General features: G+C 54.0%; 5 protein-coding genes across 5 annotated transcripts; 2 read left to right on the top strand and 3 right to left on the bottom strand.

Moving 5' to 3' along the window:
* Positions 1-4,515: 4,515 nt before the first annotated feature.
* CC77DRAFT_945175 (hypothetical protein) lies at positions 4,516-5,689 on the top strand (the record flags this gene model as incomplete). The annotated part of the gene is made up of 2 exons (XM_018535010.1): positions 4,516-5,512; positions 5,562-5,689. The coding sequence occupies 2 exons, from the start codon at positions 4,516-4,518 to the stop codon at positions 5,687-5,689; spliced, it is 1,125 nt and encodes a 374-aa protein (XP_018381499.1).
* A 2,801-nt stretch (positions 5,690-8,490) lies between these two features.
* CC77DRAFT_945161 (NuA4-domain-containing protein) lies at positions 8,491-9,090 on the bottom strand (the record flags this gene model as incomplete). Its single annotated transcript, XM_018535009.1, has 3 exons — positions 8,491-8,711; positions 8,743-8,953; positions 9,016-9,090. 3 exons carry the CDS (start codon positions 9,088-9,090, stop codon positions 8,491-8,493), a joined length of 507 nt encoding a protein of 168 aa, XP_018381498.1.
* Positions 9,091-9,233: 143 nt separating this feature from the next.
* On the top strand, positions 9,234-10,830 carry CC77DRAFT_1024500 (transcription elongation factor S-II). Its single transcript, XM_018525887.1, has 2 exons — positions 9,234-10,110; positions 10,158-10,830. Exons 1-2 carry the CDS (start codon positions 9,615-9,617, stop codon positions 10,580-10,582), a joined length of 921 nt encoding a protein of 306 aa, XP_018381497.1. The 5' UTR covers positions 9,234-9,614; the 3' UTR covers positions 10,583-10,830.
* A 245-nt stretch (positions 10,831-11,075) lies between these two features.
* Positions 11,076-13,965, bottom strand: CC77DRAFT_418729 (cysteine proteinase). The gene is made up of 4 exons (XM_018531622.1): positions 13,643-13,965; positions 13,429-13,569; positions 13,352-13,365; positions 11,076-13,290 (listed from the first exon to the last, which is right to left on the bottom strand). The coding sequence occupies exons 1-4, from the start codon at positions 13,676-13,678 to the stop codon at positions 11,271-11,273; spliced, it is 2,211 nt and encodes a 736-aa protein (XP_018381496.1). The 5' UTR covers positions 13,679-13,965; the 3' UTR covers positions 11,076-11,270.
* An 852-nt stretch (positions 13,966-14,817) lies between these two features.
* Positions 14,818-18,498, bottom strand: CC77DRAFT_418796 (hypothetical protein). Its single transcript, XM_018531624.1, has 2 exons — positions 16,137-18,498; positions 14,818-16,087 (listed from the first exon to the last, which is right to left on the bottom strand). Exons 1-2 carry the CDS (start codon positions 18,354-18,356, stop codon positions 14,963-14,965), a joined length of 3,345 nt encoding a protein of 1,114 aa, XP_018381495.1. The 5' UTR covers positions 18,357-18,498; the 3' UTR covers positions 14,818-14,962.
* Between the last annotated feature and the right edge of the window lie 20 nt (positions 18,499-18,518).

Genomic DNA, 18,518 nt, shown 5'->3' with positions numbered 1-18,518 from the left:
CGCGCCTTCCTTTTACAGAGCACGCATTGACAGCGCATTCCTGCGCTATCAGCTCGAAAGGTCAAAGTCAGTCTGCAAGAAAAAAAAAGCCATGCAGGTGCGCTTAGACATGTCTACCACAGCACTGGAAACTTCTTGTGAAGATAGGGATGTATCACAGGGTAGCGACTGGAAGTTAGATGTTGGTATTGCTCGGCGACCACTCAGCCTCATTTCATTGGCAGGGCTTCCAATGCCAAAGTGCGAGCTTGCCTAATCAGGTCCTGAGATGTGAAGACCCATACGATAGGCTATCAGAAAGGGGAATGCAGCTTTCCTCATGCAGTATGCACGTGCTCAACGACATCATGTGCCTCTAAGCACATCCTGGTCATCCGATAATTCTCCAGTGAGCTGGTCAAAGAGTGAAAACGTGGATTGCAACTCGAGTCAACTGTTGACAGAACCCCACCAGCATGCTACAAGCATTGGCATTGCGCGTCCCCTCGGGCGCATAAAGGAGAGATGTCGTGGTAGTAACGCCTGTAATGCCGGGTCATCAGATTAGGAAAGAAGAAGATTTTGATCTGCGAACTACAGCGCAATCTCGTGGCCATGCTTCTCGATGCGGAAACTGTTTGCTTTTCCAACCCAATTTCTTGGCTTGACAGTGATGATCATGTACCTTGTCCGTTGGAAAGCGGGAACTCTCTGAAGATCATTCGATTACATTCGAACATGCAGAATCTCCAGCTCAAACCTTGACACTGCACAGACAGGCCTTACGCAGCCACCCCCAAGATTGACAACCTGACAGCCCGCGTTACTCCCGCAGTTTGGACGAACGTTACATCGGGCGGCTTGAGCACTCGCAAGTGCAGTGTGCCGAGTCGTAGCGCTCTCTTGGCCGACTACGTCTCCATTGGCTGAAGCTTGCAATTGCACCGCTGCCCGTGACTAGTCTTTTTCCTAGCAAATGGACCTGCTGGCTAATGTCCCAGAGTATCGGGCTCACTTGATTCGCTGCCTCGCCGACTACTTTCTTTTGCGGTTTTACTGCTGGCCTTTTGTCGCTGGTTTAGGCGTTGTTCGGTTCACCTGCTGCCCGGCTCTAGCAAGAGTTTGTTTGGGCGCTATGGGGTTGTGAGCGGTTGTTGAGCACTAGTTGGACACAAGGCTCGGCGGAAGGCGTTTGCGCGGCCAGTTCTGTGCTGCGCTGCGCTGCGCAGCGCAGCTTTCAACGTGAACGTGTTCAACACGTGTCCCTGACTATCACACACTGCTGATCGATCTCGCAGAGCCGCACATCTGGCTCACTTGAAGATCGCGGGGAACGCTTGTTGAAGATCCCCAGGACTGTGGGATACTGTCGCACATAGAGTGTACATTTCCACATGCATCTCAAGAGCCGACTTTGCTTCTCCACACGCGTGGTGCTATCGCTCGTGTTGCAGAGCTAGGCTGTGATCTCGGAAATAAAAACCAATCCGCCCTAGAGCTTATCGAGTACCCAAATGACTTGGCAAGCGGGCAGAGCATGTACACAGACAACGGCTAATAAACTTCGGTGATCTGGCATGGCTTGCGAATGCAGGGTCCAGTGTTCAAATGCCGAGCCAGTTCTGGGCGGCTGCCGACAGCCTACGATCTTTGCTGCGCTCGTGGCTGTCGTGCTTTGGCACATAGCGCAGCGAATGGGTCACGCCCACTTCTTTTTGCGTCGCTGTGATGCTGCTGATGCGATGCATAGCAGGCCGTCAGATGCCGCACCCATTTCACAGTCCACTCCGGTAGGGTACCGCTTCCGCCGACATATGCACACACACAAAGTAGCGGCAAAGGCAGACGCAGCCAAGTGGGGACCTGACGCTCAAGTGACTTTGATAGTGCACTCTGCAAGCTCGATGTTGAGCGGGATGGCGCTGCTCCATCAGATCTTGCCCTGCATGACAAGGCCCGCGGAGCCACGAACAGTGAGGGGGATTTTTGAAGCTGCTCCGTGCACTTGGGATGCAAGGCGGCCCTTTTGTCCCAACACCTAGCCATTCATGTCGACGAAGCAGGCGGCGGTGAGATGGTAGATGCCGGGTGCACGCCTTCTGCCGGTTTGCCACTCGCGTCCAGATAGAGCTTATAAGCCACGATGCGAGTTGGACGCCCAGCACAGCGTTCTGCTTGCTGGTATAACGCATTGCGACAATGGCTGGCGTGCAAGCATAGCATGTTCAATATCTCTGGCGGCAAATCGCCCGCATGCCTTGACCGCTCCTACATCATCCTGCATGGCATTCACTGTTGCCAGGTACGGCTTGCGAGTCGCGCCAATGACAGCTCGCTTGTAAGCTTAGCGTCTGCGCTAGGGGTGTCTTCATATGACGACATTGCCAGCAAGCACCCATGATGCGCCCACATCCTTTCACACCATGCATCAGCGCTCGTGTCAGCGGGGTGTACAGATGGGTCTTGGCTCTCATCATTCCTCCCAGCAAACCACCCGGTCCGCGTCAATGAGAGGCCGAAGATACGGAGCACGAAACGAGCACTCCTAATCGTCGACGCTCTAGTATCGGTGCACGATATCGTCATTGGTGGATATAGTCGCCGCCCATACAGCCCTGCTACACATGACGCCTCCATCTTCAGGCAAGCAGATATTGGGGATTGCAATTGATTGGAGCTAAAGTGCCACTCCCTCAGTACTCGGTTCAGCGTGTCTTCGAGTGTGGAATCCTGCGCGGAGCAGGTACACCGACATGACAGTGACGCCCCTATTGGACAAGGCAGTTCCCGCGATAGAGGTGTATGCTGCAACTCGTGACCCGCCTTCTGGCTAAGCTACAGTCGTTGCAGCCAAAGCAACATGGACGGCGATCAAACGCTTGCCCATTGCTTAGGTATGCGCACAGGCGTTGCTTCAGGGGACTACTGTGTAATTTCACTTCGGGCGCTTTTTTTTTCATGAGTGCGCCGTGCACGACACAGAGTCAGGAGAGGGGCGGAACCAACGCTAGGACAGAGGGAGAGATGCTCACAGAGTTCGAGTTTACGCAACAACGTGGAGATGGTAGTACGGTCCGACTCCGCGACGCGAAAGCAGACTCTCCGGCCAGTGTCCGGCGCGATGCACCTCCAAACCGCAAGCTTGCGAAGCCGCCTTTTCGGTCCCTTTGATGGTCGGGGTGGAGCGTGCTCCTTAGGCGACCGTTGTTCTGCAGCGTAGAGTGTCGACAGTGTCAGAAGCAAAGCTTAGGGGGTGATCAAGTATCGCTAGGATGAGGACACAGGGCAACTCAATGGCCTGCCGCACTCGTCAGCATTACTGCGGAGCATTTCACTCTGGCTGCTTATCAGGCTAGCGTTCATTGACCAAAACGGCAGCATGCAATTGTGAGTGAATAGACTAGTCCTCTTCTATGTCCCTCGTCGACCCTGGCCTGGTGGATGCACGCCAAAACAAAAGCCAAAAAGCCCTCCCGCGCCTACCGCCCGCTGATTCGCAGTGGGCTTGCAAAGAGGAGAGGCTTGCCTAGCGGCGAGGGCTTGTCTGGCGCACTACTGGCTTCTCACGGGTGAGAAAGGTGCCGATGATAGCGCAATGGAGAAGCGGTAGACGCTGGCTTCAATGAACGGGAGCTGAAGGCTGTTGAGCCCACAGTGCTCAATGGCGCGGATACTACATCGGCCGTGGGCAGGCCATTGAATAACGCTCCCCACACGCTTAAAAGCAGCGTGCAGAGAGATGCTTTAGCGCACTTGATCCTTGTCTTCACCGACGTAGGTGCGTCCGGGGTCTTCAGCCAACTTGCCTGCTCGCTATGCTTGGCTGCCAGCCTATGATGGAGGTGCTGTGAACCCAAAAGACGTAAACCCTCCAAGCAGCGGAATTTATCAATCAGTGTTCCCCGACTAAATGCCCACTGATCAACAGTCACCAACCTCTAAGCTTTACTCAATCCTAGATTGTCTCTTGCCATAACTCGTACCAGAGACTATCAATACTGCTTTCATCATCGTTACCCTCACATCCTTACTTCTTTGTCGCTGGTTTGCTTTTGTAGCGAATAACGTTACCGAACCTTCCAAGGCGACACGCAACACGCAACCCAGCCCACACGGTCCGCCCCTGCACCCGCTGGGCATTCTGCTCCTTGCAAGCACAGTGCTTCACTTGAAACGCTCGAGCGTCTGCCTCCCAGTCACTGGTGTCCGCTTTCGCCCTACACCTAATCTCGCTGGTTCATCGCCACGGCTCCTGCTTAGTACAGGTCAACTGATCGACATACCAAAGGGATTATCTTTACTTGACTTGGACTACCACAGCACGGGAGTCCCCAGTGTCAGAGTGAATTCAAAAGGTCGCAGATCCCACCGCTGAGTACCTGTGATCGACTATCTCCACGTTTTCAACCCTCGAACTATCACGTTTCACACCTGGATCCACGAGTTGAGTGTCTATTGTCACACTCATATTCGTCTTCTTGTACCACCTTCCCCTCCGGACCTGTACACCTTACTACCTTTCGTCCCGAACACGCAATGGCAATGGCAGTCGATAACCGTCAGCAACCCCAGCTAAGCAGCATGGGTTACGAACACATGCGCTACCCTCAACAACAACCACACTTCACCAACCCGTGGGTGTCTACTGGTGCCTCGCAGCAGCAACTGTACCAGACCACCGTTGCACCCAATGTCGACGCGCAGCGGCCTACCAGCATTGCCATCCCGTACCACGGTCTGCCGGTCACAGCTCCTCCCATGGGACAAGGTATTACTCTCCCGGATGGCACTTTCGGAACACAAAACTTACTTGATGCCTCTGAAGATCTCATGTCGCGGTACCCAACCGGTTATACTACTTCTGGGTCACCTCCAAACCAAACATATGCTCCAACTTCAGCGCCCTACTCTCAGGTGGAATATGGCAACACAGAACGGAGCCCGTACGCATACCAACAGGATGCTTCCCGCCGCTCTTCACACCCGTCAGTCCCCTCAATAGCCTTCTACGAGTCCGTAGAAAGCGCGGCCCAACGACAACGCCAAAGTTCACTTGTTGACTTTAGCAGAATGAACACACAGCAACCGCGCAACAGCTTTAGCGACGCGCTTGACGCGAGCCGTGGTATGGTCTCCCTGAGCCAGTCAGACATTACCCCAAGGAATATCTATGGCTCTCAAGGAACTAGCCGCAGCTCGACCGATTCATACGGTTTCCCCTCAGCACACTCGACACACTCGTCAATCTCGTCAGGCAGCTATGGCCCTAACGGATACTACGGTGGTGATGGCTCTGTGACAGATTACAGCTCTGCCTCCGAGTCTGTTGACCTGAGCAACTCGCGCACTCTGCCCCGCCCCAACGCGCTTCTAGGAGCAAACATGCCTCCAGCGCCCGCTTCAATGATGAGCCAGTTCAGCTCAAAGGTGTCTTCCAGCTCGCAAAAGAAGCACAAGTGCAAGATCTGCGACAAGCGTTTCACACGACCAAGTTCGCTACAAACACACATGTACAGCCATACCGGCGAGAAGCGTAAGTCATTCCACGCACACCACATTTTCCAGCACTAACATTGTAACAGCCTTCGCGTGTGAAGTTGATGGCTGCGGCCGGCACTTCTCTGTCGTCTCGAACCTCAGGAGGCACCGAAAGGTTCACAAGAACGACGGCAGTATCGATCATCCCTCACCGGAAAGTGTCGATCACTAGAAGATCAACACCCCAGTTGTGTCTAGTGCTTTGCTTGTCCGGACCACGTCCCAACCGGCCTGTCGCATGTCTCCAGTACATCGCATATTTTGAGATACCACTGTCGCGCGTTTCTTAGTCACGACTATAGACCCAACGACAACAAGCTGAGACGGCTGTTCCTCTTCTACCCATCGCTGCACACCACGGTTTTTACTGAGATACCACCTGGCCCGCTCATCGAATTGAGGGACCACCACGGCGTTCTGGTGTTCCGAATTACGAGTATTCCGTTTCCGAGCGATTTCCCACCATGTAACATTACGCGTTTGTCTCACCCGGGCCTGGTTTTCACCCGCCCACAATTGCTTATTTAATCTTTCAACATCGCTCGACAGGGCTTCGACCCGTAGTCGATACGGAGCATGTTGTCATCACCATTCGCTTATACCCTTTAATATTTTAGACTCTCTTTTAGCAACCACCTTCCCGACATAGAGTCGAGGCACAGGTGGTGAGCACAATGACGTTTTGTACAGTAGTAGTTTGAAGCGCGCGCGCATAGGTGCCACCCGGAGATGGGGCACAAGCCAGAATAGGATGGCTTTGGATACGACATTGAGTCGTCGAGTACAGGCAGCGGGAGAAAATGACGCACCCTTCCACATTGTGGATAGGAGCGCGGCAGAATCAAAGACCCTTGTTTTATCCCATGCACACCAGTTTCTGTTTCTCTATCTCAATTTCCTCCCTCCAGCTGACATAGTGACGGCAGCACCTCTCTGATTCGGCCCCAAGGGGCTGTCTCCGTTCGTCATTGGGGATGCCTCGGTCCTGGTTTTGACCAACGCGACATAGTCACGACCTTGTCTCCGCAATGCCATCATCTGGCGTCCCGTGAGCGGTCGGCTTACGACAAGGGCTGAGACTTGGCACCCGTCATGGAGCGTCATGCCCTTGCTAGCCGCCGCCGGACCCTGAAATTTGTCTTACCTCAGCGAGTGGGATGTCTCCCGCTGCACCTTTGGGCCGCCTCAAGCTTTGGTTCTCTGCTATCATTTGCTTCACACCCACTGGCTCCGGCCTCCAGGTTGCCCCTGTTGCAAAATCCGAGTTGTGCGTACGAGGCTGAGCGGGGCGCAACGATGTGATTATGTTTCACTCGAAAACGCACAAGTGCCCGTGTGTGCTGACGTCGGGCTTTCTTTCTGCGTCGTGTCGGCTGCGGGACTTGTTATTTCTCTGCTACTCGAAGGGCTACCAATCACGGACGTCGCTTGTTCGAGTGGGTCACACACTGGAGAAGGACCGAAAAGAGCCTGAGATGAGATCGTAGCGTGCCTGACGGCTGTATACTCGTACCATTTTTTCGAGAAAAGATCGTCATAAGGACGCGACGACTTACAGCAACGCGAAACGCAAGGCAACATATCGCGTTACGAGAACGTGATGAGGCAAAACTGCTTGACTCTGTTGCGCTTGTTGTTGGCTTCCGCGCGCAGTGTGTTGGTGCCCGGAGAAAGCTGTAATTTAGCTTGCAGTACCGCCGAAGCACCACTCAGCATTGAGCATTTCCGCCAGCCTCCTAAACAGCTGTCTTTTTGCCACCCGCTCCGGCTCCTCTATTTCGGTCTTTGAAACTTTGTGGCCACCACACGGAATTGCAAGCCATCATGCAAGCCAGTGTTGCATTTTGGCTGTTGTCTCGCAAAGGAGAAGCCCTTTTCGCTCTACCGTACTAAGCCCCGCCGATCGCATCTTCAAGCAGTCGCATGGACCGACAAGCCCATGAAGCGAGGGCGGGATGTCTTAGCACAAGCGGACTTGTGTCGTTGGGTTATAGTTCTGCATACCATGATATCCCAGGATGCGAAGTCCACAGCCTGCCAGCATGCCAGCATGCACCGCCTGCGTCTTTGTTCTCCGCCATCGTCTCAGGTTAACCGACCGTGGTTGGCATCACAATCTCAATCCTGGCCGTCCCTGCGCCTTCTCGAATACAACCAGATGAGCCTTGGAGTAATATGCATTAATACCCTTGTTATAACTTTTTCCCCACAAAAAGAAGGGTCTCTGCTACGATTCATGGCAAGGGTTGTAAATGTGCAATATGACCATGAGACTTCATTTTTGCTGTACATTGCGGCTACTGTACCATAAAGAAGCGCGGGAAGAAGTAGTTCGCTTCGTTTATTTCCAGATTGCCACGAATCCTTCGCAGTCTTTGGATGCCACGAGCGGGACTTGCATTCTTGCATTGTACTTGTTGATCCACTATACTAACCCTCCTCAAGCATGAATTCCGCTTCGCTGAGATGAAGCCGCCAGCAGACTGCGGACGTGGCTTGCGCGTAACAGGACGCCGAGCAGCGCTCCACCAGCACTCCTCCGACCACTCGAAGCAAGCAACAAGTCAAGCATCGAGCAATCTCCACCACGAACGCCGGCTAGTCAGCACAGATGCGTTGTCGCCCGTCGGTGGTGGTGTAGTACGTTATCCTCTATTAAGTGGATCTCATATCGAGATTGAACCAACCCCGCGTTCACAAGTCCGATCTACAGCGGTTTCACCTCTCCCGTGCCTGTTGTAAGGTACCCACAAGTTGAACACGCGCAGCTTCGGGTGTCTAACCGACTCCTTTGTGCCTTCCTATTTTGTTGGTAGGTCTGTTAGATTTTGTGTCTCGGGACCCATAAGGACGCGCAATCGTACCTTGAGCGAATTACTCGCCTCAAGATACCTTGGTAATGCTCTGTAATTTCAGGATCTTTGTATCCCGCCGCTTTTGAAGCAAGCGGTGTCGGAGTCTCGGGACGGATTCTCACTCGCGGCCGTAGGAGATCTTCTGTCGCTTCGTCTTGTTGCTGTCCTCGTCATCATCGTCGGCTGCCTTCTTCTTCTTACTGCCTCCTGGTCTCGCGCCGTTTGTAGGTTGACTCGACTCGCGCGTAGGGAAGGAAGAAGTTGGCGTAGGAGCGTGCGATGGCGTCGCAGAGCCTGGCGTCGACGATTCCTGTAGAGCAATCAGCATCGTATCTCTAGCTATCGGCAAGCCGGCCTGGTATTCCTCGACATACTCTCAAGAAGCTTGTAGAGCTCCGGCTGAAGATGCGGTCCGCATCACTGATGGGAGCCTTGCGCCTGGTTGCAGTGCCTGCTCCCCCTGCTGTCGTGGTGGTTGCTGCGCCCTTGATATAGTTATCGAAGCCCTTGATGATATTCCCGGCGCTCGTCTCTTCGAGGTATTGTGTCTCGACTCGCAAGATGTTATCTTCGAGTTGTAGCTGCCATGAGAGTCAACACAGAGGCTCACAGAGACTCATGACGCGTCGCGTGCAGTACTGACCAGGTTGTTATCGATCAGGCGCTTCTTGTTCAGCGATTCGCGCAGGTCGCGTCGTAGCCTCTCGTAGTAGGGCATGCCGCGCGAGCTGTCTGCGCCCGCGTTGTTTGCGCTTCCTGGGGCCGCGTTTTCGGCCATGGTGATTCGTCGGGGGGGGGTGTCGGTAGTACCAGAGGCACGAGTTGGCGCGGTAGTAGCAGTAGTAGCAGCAGCAGTCGTCGCCGGTCTTTAGTCTGGCAGTTCCCAAGTTAACGGTTGCAGTTTCCCTTGGTGAAGGCGGAGGCTAGCGGCTGTGAGCTCGGGCCTCTCCGAGCAAAGGCAACTTCTAGATGGCAATCAAACAAGCCATCGCACCACGCTTCCTTGCCTCCTGCCGCCTGCCTGCCTCGACGTCTCCCCTACCGTCGCCGAACGACTGCCGTGCCCCAACGTCGCGTATACCTGCTTCTGACGCGCCTAAGCACCCCGCGCCGACCTCCCGACCTTCTCAGTCGCAACATCAATCCAGGAAGAACTTGCCTTCGTGACAGCGACAGACTGCCCTAGGCACCAGCGACTCCGCGCCCAGGATACCCTACACCTTGACAAGCACTGCCTGGACCATGGCAATGGACGCCAAAGAGATCGAGCTCCGTGGCAAGGCCATCGGAAAGGCTGTATCTGAGGGCGAGCCCAGCGCTTCTGTGCTGAAGCTGCTTAATGACCTGAAGACGGGTGTGCACGCGACCGAGGACCTCTTGCGCTCAACACGAATCGGTGTCACTATCAACCGTCTGCGAACTCACAAGGACCCCGCAGTACAAAAGCTCGCAACAGAATTGGTAGCAAAGTGGAGGGATGAGGTCAAAAAGAAGCAGCCCCCCAAGAAGGACGGCCCGGCAAAGGCAGTCGCGAATGGAGGTGCAGCCTCTTCCCCCGCTCCTCCACCCTCAGGAACCGCGTCTCCGGCACCAAATCTGGCCAAGAAGAAGCATGATGTACCCGCCGACAAGCGCAATCACAAGACAGACAAGGTCAAGTACCAGGTGACTGGAAATGAGGCGCGCGACAACTGCGTTAGGCTGATGTACGACGGTCTGGCCTTCATGAGTGAAGCGAGTAAGTAGCAACTTGCCAACTGCCTTGTACATGACTGACATGCCCAGTGCCCGACGAGATTCTCAGCGTCGCAAAGCAAATCGAAGCCGCTGCTTACGCCAAGGCTGGTAGTGTAAACGACACTTACAAGGGCAAGATGCGCTCGCTCTTCCAGAATCTCAAGAGCAAATCGAATCCCCAGCTTCGCAAGCGTGTACTCGCTGGCGAGGTGCCCGCAGACAAGTTCGTCGTCATGACACATGACGAGATGAAGTCGGACGCGCGACGAGCAGAAGACGAGAAGCTGGAACAGATCAACATGAATCAGGCCATGGTTGCACAGGTCGAAAAGGCCATTTCCAAGGAGTTCCAGTGCGGAAAATGCAAGCAAAAGATGGTCAGCTACAGTCAAGCGCAGACCAGGTCTGCTGACGAACCGATGACGACCTTTTGCGAGTGCATGAACTGTGGTAATCGGTGGAAGTTTTCATAGAAGAGACCTTGGTAGAACAGGTGTCGTCGATGCGTGGTGTAAGAGTACAGTGCGTTGCGATGAAGATCGTAGTAGCGGGCGTTTATAAAGGGGCACTGAGAGCATTTAGTTTACTGCGGAACGTTGTCTGCGTTTCAACTTTCCAGTCTAGTCTGCCAAAAGCAGGTACAGACTTGTCTTCTTTCGATACGGATCAGCATGGTCATCTATCCAAATGTAATCCTGAACAAACCTTTTCATCAACTGCCCCAAGGGCCCATAAGCAGGATGAACTGAATGTGAACGTGAAGTTAAGCTGACTCTAAAGGGAACCCAATATAATAGCTCGAAGCTGAGAGATGGCCGCGATCCATTGAGAAGCTGTACAATTCACTATTCTGTCACACTCGCAGTTCTGCTAAGCTAAACGAGTACGCTATAACAACGAATATCCGAAGTTGATATGCACAACACACCACCCATCCTTGAGGGTAGTAATTACAACGCCTTCGTCAAGCCTTGAGGAAAGAAAAGAATAACCATGCAACATACATGCATCTCCAACGCTTCGGTAGGAAGACTGTTCCTCCAGTTTTCACTCTATCGGAAGGGCTAGCTTCAAAAGCCACCCTGTTTGACAATCCAAGACTGATACTCGGACCCGCATCTTGCAATGTAACAACATCCTGTTCTACGGCGACAAGTTTTCCTAGAATTTGAACGTGCTCTTCTTCCTTCCTAAGCTGAAACGGTTCTTGCCGTCCTTGTCCGTGTCTGTGGTCGGTGTATCGGGCGGATTGGGCTCGTCGTCTTGCTTGTCCTTACCCCAGAACTTGGGTTTGCCTTTGAGACTCATCGAGGTATGCCTAAAACGACTCAATCCGCTCATACCCTTGACGCTTCCAAAGCCGTTCGCCGCTTTCTCTTTGTCGCCTCCCGCACCAGCAGTTGTGGGAGGTGGCACCTCGCCACTCGCAACGCGCTTCTTCTCCTCTTCCACCGCTGATGCTTTGCTAGCTTCGAGTGCTGCACGAAGTTCGTCTTCTTGTTTGCGGTAGTTTTCGCGTCGTTGGATTTCCATCTCTTTGCGTTTTTGCTTCGCTTGCTTCTCAAGCTCCTTTTCTTGAGCCTTGCGCTCCTTCTCTTCTTTGCCTTTACCAAAGAGCCCAAGGTTACTTTTCCGCGCACCGAGGACAGGTACTTGTGTTGTGGTATGTTCGACTGGGTGATGGTCGGTGTTCGTTTCAACGTGGGCAAGTGGCGGAGCGGTAGCTGCGTGATCGAGGCTCGCGAATTTGTCGGCCTCTTCCAATGTAGGTGTCGTTGCGTTGTTGAAAGCATGATATGCCTGACCGTTGGCACCATTCGCTTTCGGTGTTGTGACTTCTTCCTGTGTCATTTTGGCGGCTTGCTCTGCTGCGGCTAGGGCGTCGGCTTCTTGCTCCTTCATCATGGCTTCTTCTGTTGTCTCTTGGTAGAACAAGACATAGGCGCAAGCCAAGACATTCTCTCCACCAAAGAAGTTCCTGACATAGGCCTTGTCAACCGGCTCAACCATTTCATCGTCAAAGAGTAACCAGCCTCGATCTTGTGTCTTGATGATGGATACGTAGTGACCATGATAGGGACCACCTCCTATGTGGACCACTACTGCATAAAGCTCGTATAGCCTATCTGGGTCTTCTGCATCGTCGGTGGTGTTGAACAGCCGGAGGTAAAAGGGATACACAACGCGATGGAAGAGCTTCTGCAGTCGCTGGAGATCCTCCGTGTACTTGAAGCGCTTGAGATGTAAAGCAAGAATCTTGGGTAACCGCTTAATCTTCATCCTCTTCTCCGCCTCTTGCAGGCCTCCGCAGTTGTCGCAATGGAATTTGTTCCGCTCACATAACATCTCTTCTTCTGAGAACTTGCGCAAACAGCTCGTCACGGAAGAATGCTGTTCCAGATCGACAGAGAGGTCCAGGAATGCCTCGTCTCGCTGCGAGGTATTTTCGCATGTGAGACATCGTGTCTCGGATGTTAATGTGCCTTCGAACAGTTCATGTACCCATCCGGAATTCGACTTTGCAGAGGCCACTGAGTTTCGCGCGGTCACAACTTCGCCGTCGGTCATTGTCTCCTCGTTCTCAGTTACGTCCTCGACCTGAGCTGGGCGGGTCTTGGAATAATGCTCAACGTTCTCTACAACTTCGTTGAGCAGCAAGTTGAGGAACTCGTGTGCGTCCTGGTGCATGGGCGTCCGGAACATCTCATTGTCTCGCCGCAGTATCTCCAGAAGCTTGTGTGGGCTGACTACGCCTATGCGCGACCTGTGTGCTATTACAGCTTCGAATATGTCTTTTAGTGATGAAAACAGCGATTCGTTCATGCCATATGCGTTTGCGTTCTCGTAGTCCATCTGTAGCACAGGGCCAGCGGCCAAGGCCTGCTTCTTCTTGTACTCGGGCGAGTCCTTGTTGTCCTCGGGCTTGGTGCCTGGAGGCTGGTTGGTGGCGCCTGGAGTGGTTGCAGGCTTTGCGGGACTTCTCGCATTTGGGCTGGAGAGCGATGTGCGGCCCGTGGGGGAGAGGGCTGAAGTCTGGCCATTTTGGAGGTTTGTATTGAGTCTGGGCAGGCCTGATGAGGGCCTCTCGAGGGCTTCTGGGGGCGAGCGGGCGGGGAAGTTGATGACCTGTTCTCGGAAGGGTACCGAGTAGTAGAGACACTGTACTATGGAGTTGCAGTAGCTGGTGGGCAGACAGTCAGTCAGCATGGGTTGAAGCGGGAGTGGGCGAGGCGGATGCATACCACGTGCTTCCAAACTAGAGCAGGGCGTGGTCAGCAGGCGGACTTTGACGAGTGCGGCATCAGGCAGGCGGACTTACATTCTCGAAGCCGAAGAACTTGTCGCTGCCGTCGCCGCGCAGAGGGCCGGCGTTGAGGAGCAGCTTCTCGAGCGGCGTGACCTCGGGCGCGTTGGGGTCCTTCTTGACGGGTATGCTGCCGGTCGCTGGGCTCAAGGGTGGCTGTGGACAGACGTGTCAGTGGCAGCCATTGGCGACGGACGCGCGCGACTCTGGGTCGCTCTTGGGGACTTACAGCACCAGACTTGATGCGACTGAAAAAGGAACTCATGGCTGGGGTGTAGTGCGCAAGCAGGGAAGGGTGGGGTGCAGACGATGGAGGAGGACTAATGCGACGGCACTTCAGGCGACGGGGGCACGGTCGTGGGAACGTGTCGGGGAAGCAGGTGCTGGGTGCGGGCCCAGAGAGATGTCAGGAGCGAAGGGCAACATGGAGGCCTTTGCGAGCTTGGAGGAGTGAAGGATGCAGCAATTCACGCAACAGCGGCTTGGAAGGCTGGCACGTTGGGGAAGCAGAGCCGGAGCGGACCAAGGCGAGGCGAGGCTTTGCTGTTTGGGATAGCTAACGCGACTAGAGGCCCCATGAGAGAGGCCGAGAGATCCCCACGACCTGGCACACGCGACCCCGCCAACGAGGAACCGCTCGGGACTAACGCGCCGAAGCCACAGGTTCCATCCATTGCTGGCGAATTGTGTTGCCCGCCTGGTGGGGCTCTATACCGAAGAACATGCATAGAACAACACTCGCCATTCCATGATCCGGCGGCCATGCTGAGCAGCACACGCTTCCCGACTCTGTGCCCAGCCAGCCCGGTGCCTGGCGAGCAACAACACGCTCAACCGCCATGCATGCTGCTGCGGCGAGGCTAAACTCCCACCAGTCATGCGCCGCGCTTCTAGAACAAGACTGGCAAGCAACCGTGGCGCTTGTTGGCGGCCCTCGTAGAGATCGCCATTGGAGAACGGACGAACGTCTTCTAGCGTCTTCCCGTATTGTGGTTGTGACATGCACTGTGCGAGTCCAGAGCACCACGACAGCTGCTGCCCGCCAGCAAATCTCTTCTGTTGCCCGCCAGCTCCATCTCACATTTGCTGGCTTCCAAATCTCAAGCCCCTCTCGACCAGCGGCCACCTTCCCGTATTACGCTGCACGCACGGCACACATCCCCCGCATGCGGCTTGCATCTCGGACAGCGCGTCAGCGTGGTGGGTCCGGACGAGAGTGTGTCCCAAGTAGCGCTGGGCAAGGCCCAAGTCACGCGTGACATTATCCACTAGACTTGTATTACTGTCCGAGACATACTACAGAAAGCAGACATCCGCGAGACGCCATCGCTCTACAGAAAAGCCTCGGAGGGCGGGTATGTGTTCGTGTGCGCCTGCCGCTGCAAATAGCCACGCGACTTCTCATTCACCCTTTTACCCGAACTCCATCGCAGCTTCCATGCAAACCATAGAAAGAAAAAAACTACACAAACACCGGGGATATGGCGCCCAGCATACAGATATAACACATGAATGAATGCAACAAAAGAACGTCGCCACAACAGCAGCCTCATAATCTCCGCAGTCGCTTGCCAGCCCCCAGCTCAATGGCCGTGCGACTGTTGAGAATGAGCTCTTCGTTGCCACCCTCTGGAGGGTTGGCCTGAATGTATTCGCGCCGTATGCGTGCAGCTTCCTTGTCCCACGTATCTACGCGTTCTTTGAAGTCTGCTGTGCTCGCCGTCGCGTCGTCTCGTGCAGTACTGGCTTGGTCCAGGTACGGCTGTTTGACTTCTTGCTCTGCTGTGCGCCACCTCAAGCCAACTGCATTACGAATCTCCTGTTTCGGTGCTTTGGCCTCGGGGTTGCCTGTCCTCGCTTTGTGAGCGTCATCGCACTCCTGCTTGCAGATGTACCAGAAGTCTTTGGTGAACAGTAGGAACGGGTTGACACCTGTACGTCCTGGCTTGATCGGACGTTCACCAATTTGGTCTAGAATAGCCCCTATGATAGCAGCTTCGTAGTCTTCGTCGCGTTGTACCCGCCCAGATTTGTCCTCTCTTGGTGTTGATGTTGTAACGGCGGGCTCGAATCGGCGCTTCGTTTCTATGCTGGGTGTCGCTGGAGATTGTTCTACTTTGATCACCTTCTTCTCAACGAGTGGACTTGGTATCTTGATGGGCCCCAAAATTGTCTCAGCAACCTCTGCAGCGACCCGGAGGCCTGATAGGTACGCGCCGTGCACCGTTGCGGGATGTGTGCCACAAGTCGCTTCACCAGCGAAGTGCAGTGGGCCATGTGGCCGCGCCATCACATCGTAGTCACCTGCCTGTGTCTTTGGCCCAACATATGAGTAACTGCCTCGAGCAAATGGGTCTCTCTTCCACCGCGTTACAATCGCTTCTGACGGCAGGGGAACGTGGTTCGGTGCGAACATCGCATCGAGCCGGTCCGTAACCTCTTTGACGAGCTGATCGTTCGATGTCGCTTCGGCGTAGTGAGCAGCGTCGCCTGCCATTAGCGCTATCAGCACTGGCTTTCCGCTCGTCTTTATACAGTTCCAGAAGAGATAGAACCGTCCACGTTTGGCGGAGTAGTCTTCGGGTTGCATGCTGGCTTCGTCTTCTGCTTTGTTGAGCAGGCCGAACATGTCTCGGTCTGGCTCCCAGAAGGCTTTTTCGTACACCAGAACAATCTACGTATGTTGTCAGAAGGGGCAGCAATGACTGAACAGTTGAACTGACCTTGTTGAGGAGACCAAAACCCATTCGTTCTATAACGTCCTGCTTCCAGTCAGGGAGAGGAGGTTCGAACTTGATCGATCCAGACTTCAGCACTCCCAGAGGGGTGGTCAGAACGACCTGGTCGGCCTCGTAAAACTCGCCGTTTGCGCACTCAATTCTAACAGCTTTGCCTTTATGCTGTCCGTCGGTATTGTAATGAACGGCTTTGATGGGGGTGCTAAAGCGGACATCCAATCGATTGGGACATTGCCATAGACCGCGCGGGACTTGTTGGTAGCCTCCTATTACTTCACTATGTTCGCCCTCGAATTCATTGCCAATATCCTGATCCCAGCCGCTTAGACTAAGCTGGTTGACGCTAACAGCATTCGCATATTCGAGATTGGCGTGATGCCAACTCAACAAACGCATGTCTCTGGGCTTGAGATCAACCAGTGATTGATACTGAAGGAGACCTTCGTCCATTGTCTGTCCAAGTGTGGGATACTCGGATGCTCTCGCAATCGTATCGAGATCTAAAGACTGCATCTTCGATGCACCCGCTTTGAGCTCCCAACCCATACTTTGGACCGTTTCAGCTGCCGTAACATCCGGGTTGAAGCCTGCGCTGAGCTGGTATGCCCTGCCCGCTAGCTTCTCTACCCCCGTTGTTGGTTTTTCTTGCTTCGTTGACGCTGTGCTCGTAGCATTTGCGGCCAAAGGAGCATCAGAATGTTCTAGCTCAGCAACAGTAGGCCCATCGACATCGGCTGGCTCACGACCAAAGGCCATCAAGTTACGATCACCCTCCACTGTCCTATGAGCCGCTGGCTTGTTCCGATATACTGCCGCTCTTTCCAAAACATCATTGTACAGCTTCTCCACCAGGATGTCCTGGCTTCTCTCCACCACCGTCCCATCGTAGTCGTATAGTATAGTGTTATCGCGGAGGCCATGGTAGGGTATACCGAGCTGACCTCGGATGATCGCGTTCAACGGGTTGCCGTGCTCGAATCCGGTGACGATCTGGGCGCCCATCTCAGCTGTACAACGATGTCCAGGAGGGAGCGTTGAGCTGAGCTGATTGAGAAAAGGATGCGAGTAAACCCGGCCACCAACACGCGGACGAGCTTCTAGTATTGTGATCTTCGGTGGAAGTTCGCCCGCTTCTGTTAATTGATCACCTAGCTGGGCGAACAATCCTTCCAGATGGCGAGCGCATCCTAATCCTGACATACCCGCACCGACCACAATGATTGAACGTCTGCGTGCGACTTTAACCTTCGATTTTGGGAGTGTACCGGTAGTGTCAGGTACTTCAGCACATCCGAAATTGATATAGCCGTTCCGCATAAGCCATAGATATGCTACCCTTGCTAGACCGAAATGGCGCCTGTCGCGGGCGCATCCTGCAGCTTCTTCGAGAGAGACATACACCAGAGGATTACGATGCCATAGCCGAAGTATCGCATTCCTGATGTTCAAATAGATGGTGACCTGGGCGTGAGTTACATGTTCTCGTAACAACTTGTACTCAGCAGGATGTAAGGTGAACGGATTCAGCCGGCTGTTCTCCGCTGCTAGAATGCACTGTCGGCCAAACTCCGGCCACGAGAGCTCTGCAGGTATGCTTGAATTTGCCTTCATCTCGTTGACTTTCCCTTTTGCCGGGAGCGAATTTGTTCTCCGATGCTTCTTCTGTTGCTCGTGCGGCTGTGGGAGCTCAGGAGTTGAAGATGATTGTGATGCGCGACTCAGGCTTTGTGGTGTTCTTGCCATGAATGCAGCATCCCCTCGATGGTTCCTTAATGATAGATGGGGTTTCGCGTCGTTTCCGTCAGGAATCGCATGCGAATTGTCGTCGTTCAGATGCGACATTTGTTTGTTCTGGGTATTAGTCATGCCGTTGATGGCTGAGTTTGGTGTGAATGGTTTTTGCAGTGGCGAAGGAGTATAGTTGGTCCCATATCCATTAACGAAAGCGCTTGGGGTAGACCCTTCTCCCTCGTGACTTGTACCCAGTTCCGATGTATCGTGAGAATCGCCGTAGTGCACGGACGATGCACTCGATTCCCGGCCGTAGCCCAAGTTACTAAACCCAGGTATAGGTGTGATGCCGCCTTTCAGATGTATACTATCATTGGACATTGGCATCGATAGGAGATCATCGTGAGTTTGGTCGAAGAGATAGGTTCCGTCATCGAGTGCGGTAGGATCGGCTGTGGATTCGATGTTGAACATGTTGATGAAGATGTGGTGAGGGAAGATGGGAGGCACCTGACAAGGAAGCGGCTACAGGCCGCAGTCAGTAGTCGGCCACAATTCCACTAAGATTGTCAGTATGTATAACGAGTGAAGTTTGTTGCGAAAGCATGAGAGGTTCGGTTGAAGTTGTAGCGATGG

This window comes from Alternaria alternata (assembly GCF_001642055.1).
Source record: "Alternaria alternata strain SRC1lrK2f unplaced genomic scaffold CC77scaffold_23, whole genome shotgun sequence".
NCBI classification, from domain to species: Eukaryota; Fungi; Ascomycota; class Dothideomycetes; order Pleosporales; family Pleosporaceae; genus Alternaria; species Alternaria alternata.
The sequence above is the reverse complement of the archived record's forward strand: the minus strand, read 5'-3'. Positions and strand labels throughout refer to the sequence as shown.

What these genes read in the sequence shown, in the direction of transcription:
- CC77DRAFT_1024500 (XM_018525887.1), top strand. Translation starts at nt 9,615, where the DNA reads ATGGCAATGGACGCCAAAGAGATCGAGCTCCGTGGCAAGGCCATCGGA. An exon ending in GGCCTTCATGAGTGAAGCGA is followed by an intron (nt 10,111 to 10,157) that starts GTAAGTAGCAAC and finishes TGACATGCCCAG; the next exon opens with TGCCCGACGAGATTCTCAGC.
- CC77DRAFT_418796 (XM_018531624.1), bottom strand. Translation starts at nt 18,356, where the DNA reads ATGTTCAACATCGAATCCACAGCCGATCCTACCGCACTCGATGACGGA. An exon ending in GTTTTGGTCTCCTCAACAAG is followed by an intron (nt 16,088 to 16,136) that starts GTCAGTTCAACT and finishes CAACATACGTAG; the next exon opens with ATTGTTCTGGTGTACGAAAA.
- CC77DRAFT_418729 (XM_018531622.1), bottom strand. Translation starts at nt 13,678, where the DNA reads ATGAGTTCCTTTTTCAGTCGCATCAAGTCTGGTGCT. An exon ending in GTCGCATCAAGTCTGGTGCT is followed by an intron (nt 13,570 to 13,642) that starts GTAAGTCCCCAA and finishes GTCTGTCCACAG; the next exon opens with CCACCCTTGAGCCCAGCGAC.